The 18,076-nt window shown below is 38.1% G+C and overlaps 1 protein-coding gene across 21 annotated transcripts in view; it reads right to left on the minus strand.

Annotated features, from left to right (window-relative positions):
* Positions 1 to 6,461: 6,461 nt before the first annotated feature.
* MEF2C (myocyte enhancer factor 2C) overlaps positions 6,462 to 18,076 on the minus strand; it is a 169,360-nt gene continuing 157,745 nt past the window's right edge. For 17 of the 21 annotated variants that reach the window (XM_027038439.2, XM_027038432.2, XM_027038501.2 and 14 more), the window contains 3 exons: positions 17,479 to 17,608; positions 16,752 to 16,887; positions 6,462 to 11,204 (listed from right to left, as the gene is read on the minus strand). In XM_027038439.2, the coding sequence (XP_026894240.1) occupies positions 10,883 to 11,204; positions 16,752 to 16,887; positions 17,479 to 17,608 (588 nt within the window). In that variant the 3' untranslated portion in view covers positions 6,462 to 10,882. The remainder of the gene's footprint in view (positions 11,205 to 16,751; positions 16,888 to 17,478; positions 17,609 to 18,076) is intronic. The other 4 variants (XM_053224797.1, XM_027038541.2, XM_027038530.2 and 1 more) reach the window with 1 other exon arrangement.

Here is an 18,076-nt window from a genome sequence, read left to right on the forward strand (position 1 = left end):
ATCCTGGAGAGGCTGCACCGTGTAGATGAAGTAAACCATTCTTCTGAATCCTTTCTTAATAACTGAACTCAAAGGACTCAAAGTTAGGACATCACTCATTGAGACTTCAGGGAGAGAGGTAGTAGAAAGTCTTACCCTTTGTTGTCAGTAGACCTCTGAAGTAGGGGATGTGTTTTTTGACTTGGCCAAATCGTTTATTTAACATGTTTTAATGGTAGAGTTTTATGCACGCAAAGAACATAAACCAAGATAGTAAATGCGACAAAAAGAAGGTAGGGAATTGTGAAAAAGTTATATTATTTTGAGCCTTCTAAATCTTACTTGGAAATCTAGCTGATGAATTAGAAAATCACATAATATCCATGCTATTTCAGCTGGTTGTTATGGATGCAGAAGTTGGTTAGGATGACACGTTTTGTGTGTTCTAGTACTCTAGCTGAATTGTTTACATGTGGGGACAGTGTAGAGTGACAATGAATGAGGCAGCTGTCAGTTCAATGGAAATCCAGCCAAAGTCTTCTGATTTTTGCAGTCTTAAAATTAGGTGGCTAGATAGGATATACATATTTTGATTAGGCAGAGTAAGTTAAGTATTATGGAACAAATTAAAATAGAGGTAGGTAATGACTTGGAAAATGGCAAAGAAAATGGAAATATTGTAAGAAAAGAATATTTGTGATTTAACCACAGGAGACTGTTTGCTTTAGTAAGGCTTTTTCCTGGCCAGTGTGGTCAATTGGAGAAGCGAAGTCCTAACTCTAAGGTTTCATTCTTGTCATCCAGCAGAAAGTGACAGCTGAAGAATCCTCAAGGCAATCTCACCAGTCCTGAGGTTTGCTCTACGTGCTAGCATTTCCCAAAGGCCTTTTTAGGAGAGATTTCTAAAAGTCTGTTCTATGTGGCATTTCTATTTGTTTGGAGGCCTTTTCTTCTCTGCTAAAACTTTTCTTCTTCTCAGTAAGTAAGCATATCCATATAGTTCAAGAATCAAAACAATATTAATAGGTATATTCTGTCAAGTCTTGCTTCCATCTTGTTGGCCCCTCTTCCCAGCCCCTTGTTATTTTGGTACCTTTGTTGGTTTCTTTGTGTATGCTTCCGGTGTTTCTTTACACAAATGTTTTTGCTTCCCATATTTTTACCAGAAAGATAGCATACTATATACACTTTTTCATTATTGCTTTTTTATCTCACAATATATTTGGAAAATTTCCATATCAGGATGTAGAGGGTGTTGTGTTCTGTTTTGTTTCTTTTATACTGCTGCATAGTATTTCATTGTGTTGATGCATCACAAGATTTTTATTTAAAAAAATTTTTTTTTAAATGTTTATTTAGGGGTGCCTGGGTGGCTCAGTCGGTTGGGTGTCCGACTTCAGCTCAGGTCACGATCTCGCGGTCCTTGGGTTCGAGCCCCGCGTTGGGCTTTGTGCTGACAGCTCAAGGCCTGGAGCCTGTTTTGGATTCTGTGTCTCCCTCTCTCTCTGACCTTCCCCCATTCATGCTCTGTCTCTCTCTGTCTCAAAAATGAATAAACGTTAAAAAAAAATTTACATGTTTATTTATTTTTGAGACAGAGAGAGACGGAGCATGAACAGGGGAGGAGCAGAGAGAGAGGAGACACAGAATCCAAAGCAGGCTCCAGGCCCTGAGCTGTCAGCACAGAGCCCGAGGCGGGGCTCGAACTCACGGACCATGAGATCGTGACCTCAGCCGAAGTCGGATGCTTAACCGACTGAGCCACCCAGGCACCCCAAGATTTTTAAACATTCCTTTATGAATGGGCACCTTCTCAATGTTTTAATCATAAATACTACACATATAAACTTTTGCATACAAATAGGTTTGCCAATCTGAGAAGCACTCTTTTTTAAAAGAGAAGCAAGTACATACCATATCAAATATTTATGGAATAAATGCTTGAGGATATGGTCTCTTACTGTAACTACTGCTTCTAGAAAAGTTTCTCTGTGTTGATATACTTAGCACCATTAGTGGGAAGCTTTAGGATGAATACTGCAAAGCACAGCTTTCTTGGTTTTTGTTTTTTGTTTTAAATGTTTATTTATTTTTGAGAGAGACAGAGAGAGAGAGAGAGAGCATGAGCAGGGGAGGGGCAGAGAGAGAGGGAGACACAGAATCTGAAGCAGGCTCCAGGCTCTGAGCTGTCAGCACAGAGCCCGATGTGGGGCTCCAACTCAGGAGCAGTGAGATCATGACCTGAGCCAAAGTCAGATGCTTAACCAATTGAGCCACCCAGGTGCCCCAAGCACAGCTTTCTTTGTAAGGAGAAAATGTGCTTTGGGCATCAGCAAAGCGGGAGCACACCACACTGTCTTTTGGGAAAGAATGTGATAATTGCTAAGAAATAAAAAAGCACATTGTAGTCATCATAGGAAAAATCAGAACTTTGTTGCCTTCTTTTACCATTATTTTAGAGAGCAGAGTCATGTTTATTTTGAGTAACTTGTGCGGGAGTAGAGATCTGATATTTTTAGTGGTTAGCAACTATACACATCTTAACTGGGCTTCGGAGCAACCCTGTGAGTTTAGTGATAGGTGACAAAATCGATACTTAGATAACTTGACAAATGCTTCTTTACTTGGGAGAGATAAAGTTGGGCTGATTCACAACCAGGAGACTGGATGACCTCTGGAAAAACTGCATCCACTGTCATTGAGCAGGTAGATAATGTAGGTCAAGCCCATTGCAGAAAGGAACTCAATGTATGTTAGCATCTTGCCTTCCCTCACACACCAGCTTCAGCTTCTGTTTTCTCAGGTTCCCTGGGCCATTCCAACCTTCAGGGCATTGGTGCTGTTTTCATGGAGGGGAGGCGGGGCATGGGAACTCATATGGATCCCACATTTCTAATGGTAGAGTGTTGGGTAAAGTACTTTTTAAAGTACTTTCTGCTCAGTGTGGAATTGTCCCCCTGGTAGTTCATGTTTCCTTCCTTTCAGCCCAGCCCTTGCGTGAGTTACCAGAGTCAAAGGGTGATTGTCGTCTCCATTTGGCCTACAGTAGAAGTTGCCTGCTAGACATGAGAATTTCAGGACTAGAGATTCTTCTCTAATTCTGAGCTGGTCAAGACTGAGCGTGATGGAGCTGGCCCTCAAAAACCAGGAAATACCGCTCTAGGGCCAGAAACTGAACATTTCCCATGTGTTTTTCTAACTGTAACCTCTGCCTGGGAGAGGAGAGGTTAAGGGAATAGCTTTATTTTTGCTGATAGAGACATTTTCTCTCAGGAAATGAGAACAGTGGGCATGCAAGGGAGACAACAGTAGGGGAGCAAACTTGGCTTTCCTCTTTCATCTGAATCTTGTTTAGTAGTTGATCGGTAAGGGTAATGTACTGGAAAGATGCCGTAGGAATAGGCAAACAAAATGGAAGAAGGACTTAATTCACAAAATGAAAACTCAGACACTCTGCCTGAATGATTTTCCTTTACTAGATTCAAGAACTCTAATCAGACTCCCAAACATCACTGAAATGAAAGAACCACATAGGAATGGGGCCGAGGGGCACAAAATGTAATTGTCTGCCCTTTGGTTACGATGGTTCACGTCTGTGTTCTGCTCCCTTAGGTCTTTCCTGACCCATAAACATGCTCAGGGACTACCTGGTCTTTTAACCACCTTTCCCTTTATCCTTGACTCTGCTGGCCCCTCACACCAGCACTCTTCTTTTAATCACAAACATTGTGAAAGGTTTGTTCACACTTGCTGCCTGAAATTTCACAACATCTGCTAGACAACCTCTTTCTGCCACACCCTTTTACTGAAATGATTCTCAGATAACACCCACAGAAAAAGTCCCTTCCTCCAATCTCCTCCTTTGTGACTTCAATAAAACATTTGACACTGTTGATTTTTTTTTTTTTTTTTTTTTTTTTTTTTTACCTTGGAACCTCTTACCTTGACAGCACACTTTGGATTTCCTTCTGTCTAAAAGCCCCTTGACTTCTTTACGGGTCCTTTCTTCTCTAGGTCTGCCCTCTTCAACACTGTCTTCTAAATCTACTTTTTCACTCACCCATGACCTTCCCCTTGGCAAGTTTATTTCACGGTCATGGTGTTCACTATTATTACTTCTCTGTCAGGAACATCCAAGACTTTATCTTCAACATCGAATGGTATCCTGAGTTCAAGCCTACATTTACAACATGCTCATACTCTACTTGGATGGAAGTCAAGCCCAACATGCTGAAAAGTGAATTAATTATCTTCCTCACACAGCAGTGACCTCTCCATTTCCTATCTAGACATTACTATGATTCTAATTATTTAAGCTCAAAACTGTAAATGCTAACAATTTCTATCATCACTCCTACCGTTATTAATATAATCTTTTGCAGAATTTTGACAGCTCAAACTCCAGACTTCTTCACTTGCAATTATATAATCAGATCCCAACCAACTCTTCCAGTCTTATCTCTTATTGTTCCTCTGCTGTTGGTTTGAAACCTTGGGACCTTCCTGGGTGCAATCTGAAACTGGTTTCCATACACACAGGCAAGAAGAGACTGAAGAAAGAGGCAGATGACTCCAGACTGGTAGGTGGCAGGTTTAAGGAAGGAAATTTAAGTGTGAGTCTGGTCTTTGGTGGCTCCAAGACTAGTACATCTCCACACCAGCCTGCCAGATTCTTAAGAGTCTATATAGAGGCCTTAACTGGGTGCAGTCATATATACCATCCAGTGGGCCTCAACAACACATTGTTTTCTCCAGGTTGTAGGCTGTATCCTTGAAAATGGCTCCTACTGTGGGATTGGTTGAGGGACAGGGAGTGTACTTCTAAGGACAGGGGTGAGGGTGAGGAGGCTCCAAATGCCCGGGTCCAACCTGCAGGTCAACTGGCAGTCATGTCCTCTTGATGACCTCCTCCAACACCTATACATGGCTATACTTTATTTAAACAGGATAGGCCACCATTCCTGTCCATTTTTCTCTTGTTTTCCCATCTCTGTGCTTGTATACCTATTTTCCTCCTTGTAGAATGCCCTCATCCAGGGCCATAATTTGTGGGACTCAGTGTGACAAGAAAATGTCCTTTTTTCAAAGAGCAGCAAAAAGGTGCCCCTGAAGTCACTAAAATCAAAGCTTTGCACTTTTTTCTGTGTATCTCCTCTGTACACGCACAATCAAACTTCACTTACAAAACACAGGTTCAAAGATGAAATCATCAAGATGATGGGGGTGCCTGATTGTGTCCAACCCTTAATTTCAGCTCTGGTCATGATCTCACGGTTCGTGAGTTTGAGCCCCACGTTGGGCTCTGCACTGACAGCCTGGAGCCTGCTTGGAATTCCTCCCTCTTCCTCTCCCTCTGCCCCACCCCCCCACCCCCAAGTACATAAACATAAAAAAGCAATTATCAAGATGGTGACAGTAGAACATGAAACTAAGTGTAGTGTCATGTGTGACTGCAGAGTCACATGTCCACAAGTCAGTCCTGCCCTCATCCATCTGGGCCTTTCTCCCTCCTACCCACCCTCCAAAGACAAGTCCAAGCCTATCTCTGCTCGGCAAATTAAGAAGTGTTCATGCTCTGCTCTGCTCCAAAGATGACTCAAGTGGTTCCTTCCTAGCACTTTGCAGAAGTCTCTGAGAGCGGTTTCTACATGCCACTAATCTTTTAATCTCCCATTAGTTTGTAAGTTTCTTAAGAGCAACGGCTACATCTTCATTCATCCTAGAACGCACTACGTGAACTGCACATAATAAACGTTTGCCAACAACAAATAAAAAGAATAGAAAAGCACTGCTATCTTCAAGCCACATGTAATGTTTCCCCAAGCTGCATTCTTTTTCCAGCAGAGTGGGAATGACTGTCAGCGCAATAGTCCAAGTTCTCCAGGTGGCTGGCCAGTGCCTTCTTGTTTCCCTTTTCAGTTCCGACATTAGTCTTTACGTTGGTGTCTCTAAAGACATTCCCTTTAGTAATTATTATTGAATTTTGGTAATAGATAGATTTTTTAGTTTCTAAAAATGTATGAATTTACCAGTTTTTTCAAGTATTTAGATAAAAGCCTATGCTTTCCTGTTTTTGTTTTGTTTTGGGTAAAGAAACTATTTCGATGAAAAAAATAAATGAATCTGAAAATGCTTCCTACACATTTTAGTTTAAAAAATAATTTAACTTGTCGTGGCAGTGCTTCTCAGAATGACTTTTGGAAAATTCTCTGTGTTGAGGCAAGTTATTCAAGATCGTGATAAAGAAGTGGAACCCCTTGGTAAGAACCTTGTACTTCTCACACTGGCTGAGTACAAATATCACTCCAAGAAAGGTGATCCAGTTTATACCCTTTCCCCCCCTTTTTTTTAAGTATTTTGAGCCGAAAACTCAGAATGCTCACCTGCACTTGTGGGAGAAGCTGCTTTTTAAGAAACATGATTAAGTGGAATAAATTTAAACAGCAAAACATTGATTAAAAAAACGCACCACGGACACTGCATCACTAAGAAAGCCAGTAACTTTACTGAATTGTCTGCAAAATACAAATTATACCTTATTTCCAGCAGGAGAAACTTTTGAAAATTCCCCACTTTTATTCACTACAGACAGCTGAATTAAGTCCCTTGAGATACACAGATGTGGTTTAACTTAGTTATAACATCTTGTCATCTAGTGGCGACAAAGTCCAGCTTATGCCGCTGTGAGCCTCTATTTGAATATTTGTTGCAAATGCTTGTATGCCCTCATTTACAAGCTATTTTAATTACTGTCATGTAATGGAAACAAGTCCCCAGGAAAAGAAAAAGAAGAAAAATGATACAGCAAACCATCTGAAGCAATCCAAGTCCTATGCCTACAGTGACCCAGGTCTACTTTGCTCCGCGAGAACACTTGGTACTGCGTTCACACCACAACAGAATCTGTCACTTAGCCGACCTCTCTGAATTCAACTGAGGTATGAATCAATTTGAGGTATGAATAGGGAAGGCAAAATGCAATACCCGATTATGAAAATAACCCAAATGGACAAATTGAATGTAGAAGATCTGTGGCTTGGATTGCTCCACATCTTTGGTTAAAAACATATTAAGAAAAGCCTTTAATTACATCTGTAGTCTGAAGTGTTCTAACAGACACCAGTATTCCATCAATCTTCAAAAGATCTGTAGTGGCAGGAAATTAACGCCATGTAAGTGACATCACAGCAGATGGCACAAATGGGAACAGATGAAGTATGCCATGCTTAGGCAACAGCCTTTATTGAGGGTTCAAGTGGCTGATTCTTTAAAAAAAAAAAAAACTTTTTTTTAAAGAAAGAAAATACAAAACATTTACCCTCCGGAAAAACAAACAAAAGCTCATGATAAGGGGCAAAAAAAAAAAAAATGCTATCTCTAAATTCAAAGATGGGTATGTAAGAAAAACAAACACATCAAAGTGTGAGAGGGCAGACATTCTTTTAAAAAGTGTATTGGAACTTTTTTGTTTTAGTCACCCTGAAAACGATCTGAGGATGACAGGTATCTTCATATTCATCATTATAAAATGCTAAATTCCACCTTTGGGAAAAAATAAGCCATTTTACTAAAAAACACAATTTTAAAAAAGGTTGAAATGAACAGCCTTCCACTCACCAATGCATACAATATACAGGTGGTGCGGCTTGCGTATCTTGCATGTGTTACCAGTACTGAAGCTTAATATTACCAAAAATCTTTGAAAATAGGATTAGCTATAACAATATTTGTAGCTGTGTAAAACGCTGTTTATGGTTCTTTTGCTCGCAGTGAAGAATGTTGCCTAAAATGTTACCCTAGGATGGGGTATGTAAAATAACACTCCCTCAGGGCTCTGCCCTAGACTCCTGAATACAAAGGATTTACTGTGATAAAAACCCAAAACCATACTAGCTTTGCAAATACAATAAATGGTAAATTACAGATAAGGTAGAAGGGTAAAGATAGACAGTGATTGTTTACAGAAAGTGACTCATCACAATAAAAATTGTGCTTCTTCTCATTAAGTCGTCTTAAAAAAATTCTCAGATTATCCCTTTGCTATCTTGCTACCACTTTATATGGATTCAGCAGTGGGAACAAGAGATGACTGGCATCCGTTTTCAAGTTATTCTGTTCTTTTCATGTTCTTATAAAACTATTGTCAGATCTGCTATAAATAGCCAAGGCTTCTGCTGGTACTTTAGCTTACTCTCTGTTCAGCATTATAAATTCACTTTTCCTTTGTTGCGGAGGCAAATTGCAGGTAAAAAATTAATATGGCTATTTTTTCGTATTTTCACATAATGACCCTTTCCCACCCACTGGTAAATCTGCTGATATTGGTAAAGTGTTTTGAAATGACAACAACATTTGTGACATGTTTGCATATTTTATACACATCAAGTTACAAGGATGGTTGTAAGGATGGGATCAAGTATATGGTGAGGAAAATGACTTTCTTAGTTTTTCCTCCCATGTGTCAACGTGTGTGTGTGCGTGTGTGTGTGTGTTTGTGTGTGTCTGTTTTATGTTCAGGGATGATTTTCTGTTTTTCCTCTGCGTAAATGTTTTTCTTTCATGTTCCATGGATACCTGGAGTAGTGGGATATAGGAAAAGGTTGACAGATTTTTTTGTTTGTTTTCAGTATATAAAACATTAGTACAAGGCAGGCTGGCATCCTATATGATACCACCAAAGGTACACTGTGGTCTAATTGTGGATTTCAGATCAAGTTAAGAAAATACAGCCTAGTTAGTAAGGTCTCTTGGCTTTTGCCACCCAGCGGCAGCCTTTTATAGTGAGAAACACACAGCAACTATGCAAGTGAAAGAAAAGAATGGATAAGAAATGTCCTACACGTGCTATAGCAGTGTCGCTCTTCCTGTCTGGATCTTCGTGGCTGTGTATGTCAATGCACATGATTGGAGATGAATCGACAGATCTTCACATTCCAAGAGAAGGAAAATCATTCCTGGATTGAAATCTCTTTTAAACAATATATATCTACTTTTTTTTTTTATGGCACTCACTTTTTAAAGGGTCTGAAAATTAATCCCTTATAGACGAATATCAGACAAGAGTCATCATTATTTCTTGTAAAATTTAAAAAAAGGGACATAGAGAGGTTCTTTAATGGGATTTCTCGAAATGGCTATTAAATCTCTTTATTGAAGAAAAAAATAGATGACATACATGCTTTATGCAGAAGTGACATTTGGGGGTCCTGACACACCGGGATTGTTCAACAGTCCTATATTGCTGACAAGATTGTTGAGGGTCAGTTAAAATAATTAAAAATGGATGACAAAGCAACTATCCCTTTACCTGCTTCCTTCTTGTCTAGCACCCAGTCTTTCACATTTTTCTTCTGTGGGAATTTATAACTTATGCATTGAGTAAACGCCATATCACTTGTTTCTAGGGCCATATTTGCAGGACATGTGCCCCAACATAGCTTCTCTATTCTGGGCATATTTCTAAAAAGTGTATCAAATTCTAGGCTGAAAACCAGCCAGATAATTTAGGATACGGGCAAGTTAGGGTACGCACTTACTGAATTCCAAGATGCATGGTGAAATGGTGAGATCAGAAAGGGGCCCTGCATTTGATAATAATGCAAAAACAAAACAAAAAATAGCATGAAAGAAACTCATTAGTATATACAATGGATGTCAGTTGACCCAAAAGATTGCTAATGTATTAAAAACAATTTAGGGTGTTGCAACGTGATATGTTCTAATCCCACAGGTTATCCTTTTGACAGCTGACCTTGAACTTATAAAATGTATGCAGAGTAAAAGAAAACAGAAAGAAAATAGTTACTCAAATGTGCAACTGCACAAATATACCCCCCTCCCGCTATTAAGATAACAAAACTTCTGCTATTACCATAATATTATATATATTAGAAAGCTATACACAAGCATGTTAATTTCACAGATTTTTTAAAAGATTCTTAATATTTTATATAATTAGAAATACACATTTCAAAAACAAAACTTCTACAAAGAGAAAACAGTTATCTTGGTTAGCAAAGCATGGAGTTCCTCATGGCTTAGGGTAGTGCTTTCTATACAAAAAGTCCTTTTTGGTTTTTTACAGGACTGTTTAAAATATTAGCGAAGCTATCAAGGGGGAAAAAACACATTTTGGCTTAAGTAAACTACAAAAAGCCACAAATGCTTTGCAAACTCTGTCTTACCTTTTATATGAAAATAAGCAAAATGTAATGTACATATTTTTATATTTTTATTTAATAAGAGATGCAGACCCAGATTTATTTATTTATTTAATTAAATACGTTAGCCCTCAAACTCCACATTTTTTTTTTTTTTTAAATAGGTATGGTCCTCGTTGAATGGTCGTTGATCCTTTTTAATGAGTGCCATACGCCAATGATATGCGTGCAGGTTTGTGAGCGCGTTCTCGGGATGTTAGGTGACCTGGTGTGTTCCTAACATTTACCAATGGCCACCCTTTGCCGGGTCTGTCCAAAACATCTATACATTTTTCTATATGTTGCATAACAGCTGCTCTCTCTTTCAGTAAAGATCTGCCGCTTTTGGCAAATGTTTCCTTTTGTCTATTTACATGTAAATAACGTTGAACCTGCAACATGACACTATCTATTGTAACATACATTTTGCAAAGGAGCACAACAGTGAAAAGAAGTTAGCCTTAAAATCTATTTTGTACAAGTGTTCTGTTGTACAACTCAAGTGCTAAGCTTATCTCAGCATTTCTGTTTATCTTTATACTGTATCACTGAGGCAATTTAAAAGTACTTTTACAAAACAGAGTACCTGACTTTTTTTTTTCCACACACAGCACATATAATGCATATCGACCCCCCTTCCCCATTAAGGTATAGCACACACACACACTGCAAGAAAAAAAAAAAACTATTAAGTAATAATCTGATCATGTTGCCCATCCTTCCGAGAGTCGCATGCGCTTGACTGAGGGACTTTCCCTTTCGTCCGGCGAAGGTCTGGTGAGTCCAATGGGGGAGTGGAATTCATTCCGGTGATCCTCTCGGTCGCTCCCGTCGTACGAACTGCTACAGCTGCTCAAGCTGTCAACAGGAGATCTCCCCGCCTCGTGGCGCGTGTGTTGTGGGTATCTCGAAGGGGTGGTGGTACGGTCTCTAGGAGGAGAAACAGGTTCTGACTTGATGTTGAGGCTTTGAGTAGAAGGCAGGGAGAGATTTGAACTCTGAGATAAATGAGTGCTAGTGCAAGCTCTGTAGGAGGAAAGGAAACCCAGTTACAGATGGAGGAGGCCTGGAGCCCCCAGGAACTCACAATTACATAACACATCAGCTTCAAGACTTGCATAGACACCAGAGCATGCCCAGAGGGAGGAGAGCGTGCTCGAAGCACTTAGGGGCATTGCCTTCTCAGAGCCATTTAGGATGCACGGTAGTAATTACAGCATTTCACTGGTCTGGGCCTCATGAATCATACCTCTAGTTTCTGACAGGCTCCCTAAACATACAGGTAACTGGCTCAGAAAGGCTTAACATGACATGCTGGAAAAAGCATTTTCTGTGTCCATGGAATTTCTCCCTAGACTACTTCCAAAATATAAGCTAAGATTTAAGATACAGTGTTTAGCCTTTGAATTAGACGCCTTTGATTTACTAATGTGTGTGTGCTGTAAAAAGCTAGTTATAGATACAAATGTTTCCCTCTGTGTAATAAGCACATGCACGTTAAGTTGTATAGTCTTCAGACAAAGTGAAGAAAGTTCAAATTTCAAATGAATAAATGCACAAAATGCTACATTTATAGCTGTAAATGATGTAAATGTAATTATAACTGTATCTGGTGAAAAGAATGGAAGAGGGGAGAGAAGGAGGGGAAGGAGGTTGAAAGTTATCTGCAGAACAGTTTATTGGCTTAAAAACACTGAGACTTCCTACCCTACTAAAACTGATCAACAGTATGACTTTCTCCATTGTTTGTCAGTTACACGGGATGAAACTGCTGTCTATTTTCCACAACTGCTTCAACTTTATTATTGCGAATCTCTCCCTGCTGGGGTGCTTAGTAGGGTATCACTCATATTTATAATTGGCATGAGTTGAGGAATCTGGATTTGTCTAAGGAAAGGTTGTTGTAAAGAAGGATCTAGTGTGATTTTATCGTGTTTATATGTCTTAATCCTCATTTATTCCAGGAGATCTTCCAAAATGTGGAAGAATTTAGATACTCGAAACTCTGGAGGGAAAAGCATTAAGCCCTTAGTGTAGATTAGCAATCACAATGACTTTGATCAGGATAAACCAGAAGAACATTGCCGACATCAATTTTAAGATGCTCATACTGTTCTCACATTCTGATTGCACGGACATTCATGGCTAGAGTCAGCATTACTCGCCCATGTTGTCAAGAGAGTGCAGATACCTTTTTTAGTGAGGAGGAGGAGCTGCAGGAAAGAATAATCTATCCAGATACGCCCATTCTAAACAAAGGAAAGCCAGGCTACCTACTCCTGTATATGAGTACGTTACTTTCAAATGGAGAGAATTAGAGGACATTAAAAAGTCATTATGAGCAGGGAGAAAATGGGTATATGTTTCAGAGGAAAAAGTGGAATAACTTGGGGCCGGCTTTTTGGGAGATGCGATTCAGGCTCCAAATGTATAGAGATATAAAATTAGTCAAAATGAGTTTATCTTTGAGTGATGTTTTATACAAAAGCACCACCTACTGGCAAAGAACTACTTTCCTTCTCTTATTAATAGATGAGCTAATGTCGAGAATAACATAAAGGAGAATTATTTGTTTCCCTAGTAAGCCTTTCTGTCTCTGGCTTTTATGTGTTAGAATTAAAACAGTCTTAGCATTTACATGAAGCTACCAACATTGAGTGTATATGATTTTCAATCATCTGTTTATACTTGTCATTATTTATTTGTAGGTTTTCTTTTACAGTCAATATTAGCATATTAATTTTCTAAGAGTTTTAATTAAATAATCTTCAAATCAAGAAGATATTAAAGTGGGGGGTGACACCTGTATTTCAAAAGGATCTGTAATGGTGGACTATTTTATCTTGATTCAAAGTTACTTAGTGATTCATTTTGATGTCAGAGGAAATCATCTTTTGATTTCTGGAAGAAAGAATTTTCCTGGCTCTGGATAAGAAAGACTATTTCACTAAAATTTAATTAAATGCTTCTTCTACGAGTCACACAACTCTTTAATAATGAACGTCAATTAGGAGTCTGAAAACAAAGTGGCATATCAACAAATGCTTTTGACTGCCCTCTGACATTTAGATAGCTTCTTCACAGGCAGAGAAACATGGACAATTAGAAAGAAAAATTCAGTGAGTTGGACTAGTTAGTATAAGCAGTTAATCTGGAAAAATTAAGCAAAAAATAGTATAATCAAAATGCTGCTTCTTTAACACAGCTTTTGGAAGCTGCATTACCTACTTATTTACTGTATCTCCCATTGTGAACTGGCTCAGATGGGTTCTGCTGCAGGCCTTCCCCGTAAGAGATGTAATACTGACTGTTTATGCCTTCCGTAGACAAATAGGCTAGTCCCTAAGTTTACTTTTTGGTGGCATTTCATTTGACACTGAACGCATATATGAAGCATTTTGAGTAGTTCTGGGGACACTCAACCCACAGTAACGAAATGTACGTGATAACTTCGATTCAGCTTTAGTATACTGTGGTATAGGATTCCAAATAGCATGAAATGTAATTGGCTAGTGTCTGTTACCAAAGTATTATCTTGAAAAGAAAATGCATTAAAAAATCACTTAGTGGTACGCATGCTAGATTCACATACAAGCATGTTGGTCTGCTTGTTCTTGAGAACAAAATCTTTATAGGCCCAGATAATTGTGAAATGCTCCATGTGTGTGGGTGAGAAAGAGGTGGGTGGGAGACAGAAGCATGATGTGCAAGTTGCCCATATCAAATCCTGCTGCAAGTTTACATCTATTACAGATGCCTTCCAACTGGGAAAACACCTACCCTTCCCCACGATTGTTCAGAAGTGAAACAGAACCGGATAGTTTTGTTCAAATTTTGTACTGCCTCCGCCCAGAAATTAAACTATCAAACTATATTTAACCTAACCTTTTAAAAGTCGTCTGTAAACACCCACATCAACAACGATGATGTAAAGAAATGTTTCCAGAAAACACGTTGCTCCTTTTTATAGGTGATATGAGAAAAGTACTTAAAAATTTGAGGGTCATTTTCTCAAATCTCCATATTCAAATGACACTTAACCCTTGAGGGCCAAGTTCCTTCGGCCAATCATCTCTGCTTCCTACATCAAATCAATGTATGCCATTTATCTGCCTTGGTTAGATAAAATCAGATGCTAGACAGTGTTAGAAGTACAGCTTCGGAGTTAAAGGCATTTCCATCAACAAAACAGAAGAGTCCTTTTATACTCTTAATTTTGGGAAAGAATTGTGGTGACCATCTTGGGCTGCTGGGAATAGCCAAGCCACTCTGGAAGCTGTATCTACTTTGAACACTGTTATCTGTCCAAAGGAATGTGAACTCACCACACAAGAGCATGAGGCTACTTTAGCCTAAAAAGATACTTATTTTTTAAATTAATTAACACTGTAAGGAATTAAGGCACTCCATATAATTTATTAATATAAATATTACAACTTGGGAGTTTTTTTAAAAACAGTTTAACATTTAATTGTGTAAACATGGGCTAGTCCATTTGAAGGGACCCATTTTTAAAAAGCTACCCTGTGTGTGTGTACGTGTTATGACAGAGAGAGACAGAAAGAGAGAGAGAGAGAGAGAGGGAGAAAGAGGAAGAAAGGAAGGAAGGAAGGAAGGAAGGAAGGGAAGAAGGAAGGAAAGAAGGAAGGAAAGAAGGAGGGCCAGCCAAGATTAGAAGGGCTGAAGGGGGTATTCTATCTGAGGGATAAGGGAAGTAAATAAAAACTCATAGACTAATTATGCACCATGATAACCGTTGCTGAAAGAAACCGGAACTAAACAAAATGCTTCATCCTTGGCTGTTGCCATTCGGTTCCTCTCTAGGCCAGTCCTCTCCTTTCTCATTTACTGAAGCCTTTATTAAGGGCAGCAGAGAATCAGACTCTTCACATGTAAAAAAAGGGACTTTTAAAATTATGGTATAGTTAAAATACATAAATGTGTTTTATATATAAAATGCAAATTTTCAGGTGTTACTAATAACAAAAGAAAGCCACATTCAAAGCAAATACTATGGCTCTTGACATTGATAATTTCTAAGGAAATCCAGTCCTCTAATGGATGAATTTTGTGAAAAGTGAGAAGTGAAAAGTGACAAAAAACTACCCTGATTTTTGTCAAGAAGCACATACAGTGGACTCACTGCTTAGCCATAGCAGAGCAATGTCACCTGTATGTATTTTGAGATTGCCATGATGGTACGATGTACTTAGGGATAATTACCTTAAAAAGTTATTGCGATAAATATCTACTTGCATAGTTAACATTTCTGAGAAAACTTAAAGTCCTAAAAAGAGAAACCCTTTATCAGTATTTAACTTAAAAGAGAAACCCTATATCAATATTTAATATATCTTCAAAGCTAACAATCTTTTAAGAAAGCACAGCAACAATGTCATGTGAATTTATTTTATGGTTTACATGAAAGTTTAGATTTTCAAAAATAGTGATTAGTGGGCAGGATACAGACAGGCAGTGAATGGGGGAAGACTCCATTACTAGAGCACTAATCTATGTGAAATAGATTCCATATGAAAGCTAGGAGGGCAGCGAGGGGTAAGAGATGCGGTTGTGATGTCAATCAGTGATTTTTATTGTAATCAGTGTTTTTAGACTCATTATCTCTTTAGAAACAGAAGTATAGAACTAACTAGATCTTCTAACCAAATGGCTCAGCAGAAAAGTAAAAGTGAGGTAGACACACAGAATGTTTCTAAAATACAAAGATTTATCTTTCAATATTTTATATCTTCCTAGTATTCTTCTTCTGAAGATGAACTGCAGTTTTGGAGTTATTATGTCAACTGAAAGGCAGATCTTTGATTCATGTTTTCAACTTAAGAAAGCTATTTGTTTGACACAAAGTGTGAATTATGAAGTCAGTGCTTTTTAAAGGTTTGCACATTTCTACAGATAAATGACAGGAGTCATTTCTATGATAAAGACATTTCTCAAAGTTACCACAAGGGGGCAGAAATACACATATTCTGATTTCAGAAAACAACAGAAATTATTTTTATACCCAAATTTAGGTAATTAGTATATAGATGTACACATACATATATATTTTTATTTATACAATGTCTACAAATATACAACCATACTATGAGTGCATTATTATAACTATATGAAATCTGTATATCAATAGAATAATAGATCCTGTGAGCACCAGGTTAATGTTAGCATGACTATATGGTTTACGTTAAGTGATAAGGATTCCCAAATATCTCAAAAATGTTAAGAACTTTTAAGTGCCTTCTTATGTCCCACATGAGCTACATGAAAAGTTAACTAAATGAAATTTTGTCATTGACCCAAGTGGAAACCAGTATAGCCTAAAACAATAGGGAAATAATTTACCTCATTATCACAGGGCTCCCCTCCTCTTAAAAAATAAGCCAAGTAATATTAAACCTGCTTGAAAGATACCGATCTGATCATTACTTTCCGATTTTGATAAAGTAGGATTGTACCTCCTTTAACGGGACCTTAGAGCGCAGTATTTTGAGATTGCCATTTGTCACTTAAAAATGCCTTCTGAAAGTGTTTTATGAGAGAAATAATATTGCTTACCCCAGCTGACTGAGGGCGGATGGCGGCATGTTATGTAGGTGTTGCTGTTGCCAGCCAGTTACTGACCCAAGATGAAGGGCGCTGGCGGTGTTGAACCCAGACAGAGATGACAGGTCTGCACTACTCAGAGAGTACTCTAGATGAACAAATAAAATAAGGGAAAATAATTAATTTGGAAATTATAAAATGGTAAATAAACATTTCCAATTAAAAATATTCTATTAGTGCTATTTAATGATCATTATAAATTCTCTCATTTTGGGGGGGGAGAAGGAGATAGAGCATCAGGAGCAATTTTGATTTAAAAGAGATACATATCATATACTGAAAGATAAGTATTCCACGAGAGCTTTGAAGGACAACCTCCTGAAATTTTAATTTATTAGAAGTACAATCCGGCATTACAGCATACACATATTTGATGATCTAGAAATGTTGTTTTAAACAATTCTAAGTGAGATTTCTATTACATCAAGAAATAATGGCTCGTTTTCCTTGAAATTGGTCTTTTATATTGAATTCAGGTTGGGTTAATAAAAACTTTCACTTAAGAAAGAAAAATATGGATATTTATTTTGTCTGAGCAAGAAATAGGTAACATATAGTCTCTGGACGCCACAGGTACTACCTGAAGCTTCCTAACAGACTGAAAGGTAGTATCTTTTTTCATCTTGCTTTTTAATAAAAAGTATTTAATGTACTATTTGAACATGGCAAAGCTACTCACCGGTACCATATGTTGTTGAAATGGCTGATGGATATCCTCCCATCCCTTGTCCTGGTAAAGTAGGAGTTGCTACGGAAACCACTGGGGTAGCCAATGACTGAGCAGACTGGGAGTTATTTATCCTTTGATTCTTTTAAAGTAAATAAAGAGACATTATTGATAGAATTTTTTAAAAGTTAAAAATGTTAGGTTTCAGTATTAGTTTTGCACATAACGAGATAACTTGGTACAAATCTCCTGAAATTAATCATTTAACATGTGTCTCTATGAACTCTGCCAACCCTATCATTTACAATCCTTCAAGAGACCAGTTGTTGCCATAGTAACCCATTACATCAGTATCTCCTAGGCAACTGAACTAGTAACAAGTACCATAAGCTTTATTATGAGTAAAAACAGACTATGTTGAAAACTGATGAAATATGTATACTGTACTTCCATTGTTTCAGTTTTTATTCAAATGCAAATTAAAAAAAAAATTAAAATCAACCATGGTGGTTTTTATGTTCAGTTCTATATACAGCAGAGCAGATGGGCACATTTCATGCTATCCTCTGACCAGCAGGTGGTGCTCTGACCACTTTTTTCAGATTCTTCT

This window comes from Acinonyx jubatus, chromosome A1 (assembly GCF_027475565.1).
Source record: "Acinonyx jubatus isolate Ajub_Pintada_27869175 chromosome A1, VMU_Ajub_asm_v1.0, whole genome shotgun sequence".
Lineage (NCBI taxonomy): Eukaryota > Metazoa > Chordata > Mammalia > Carnivora > Felidae > Acinonyx > Acinonyx jubatus.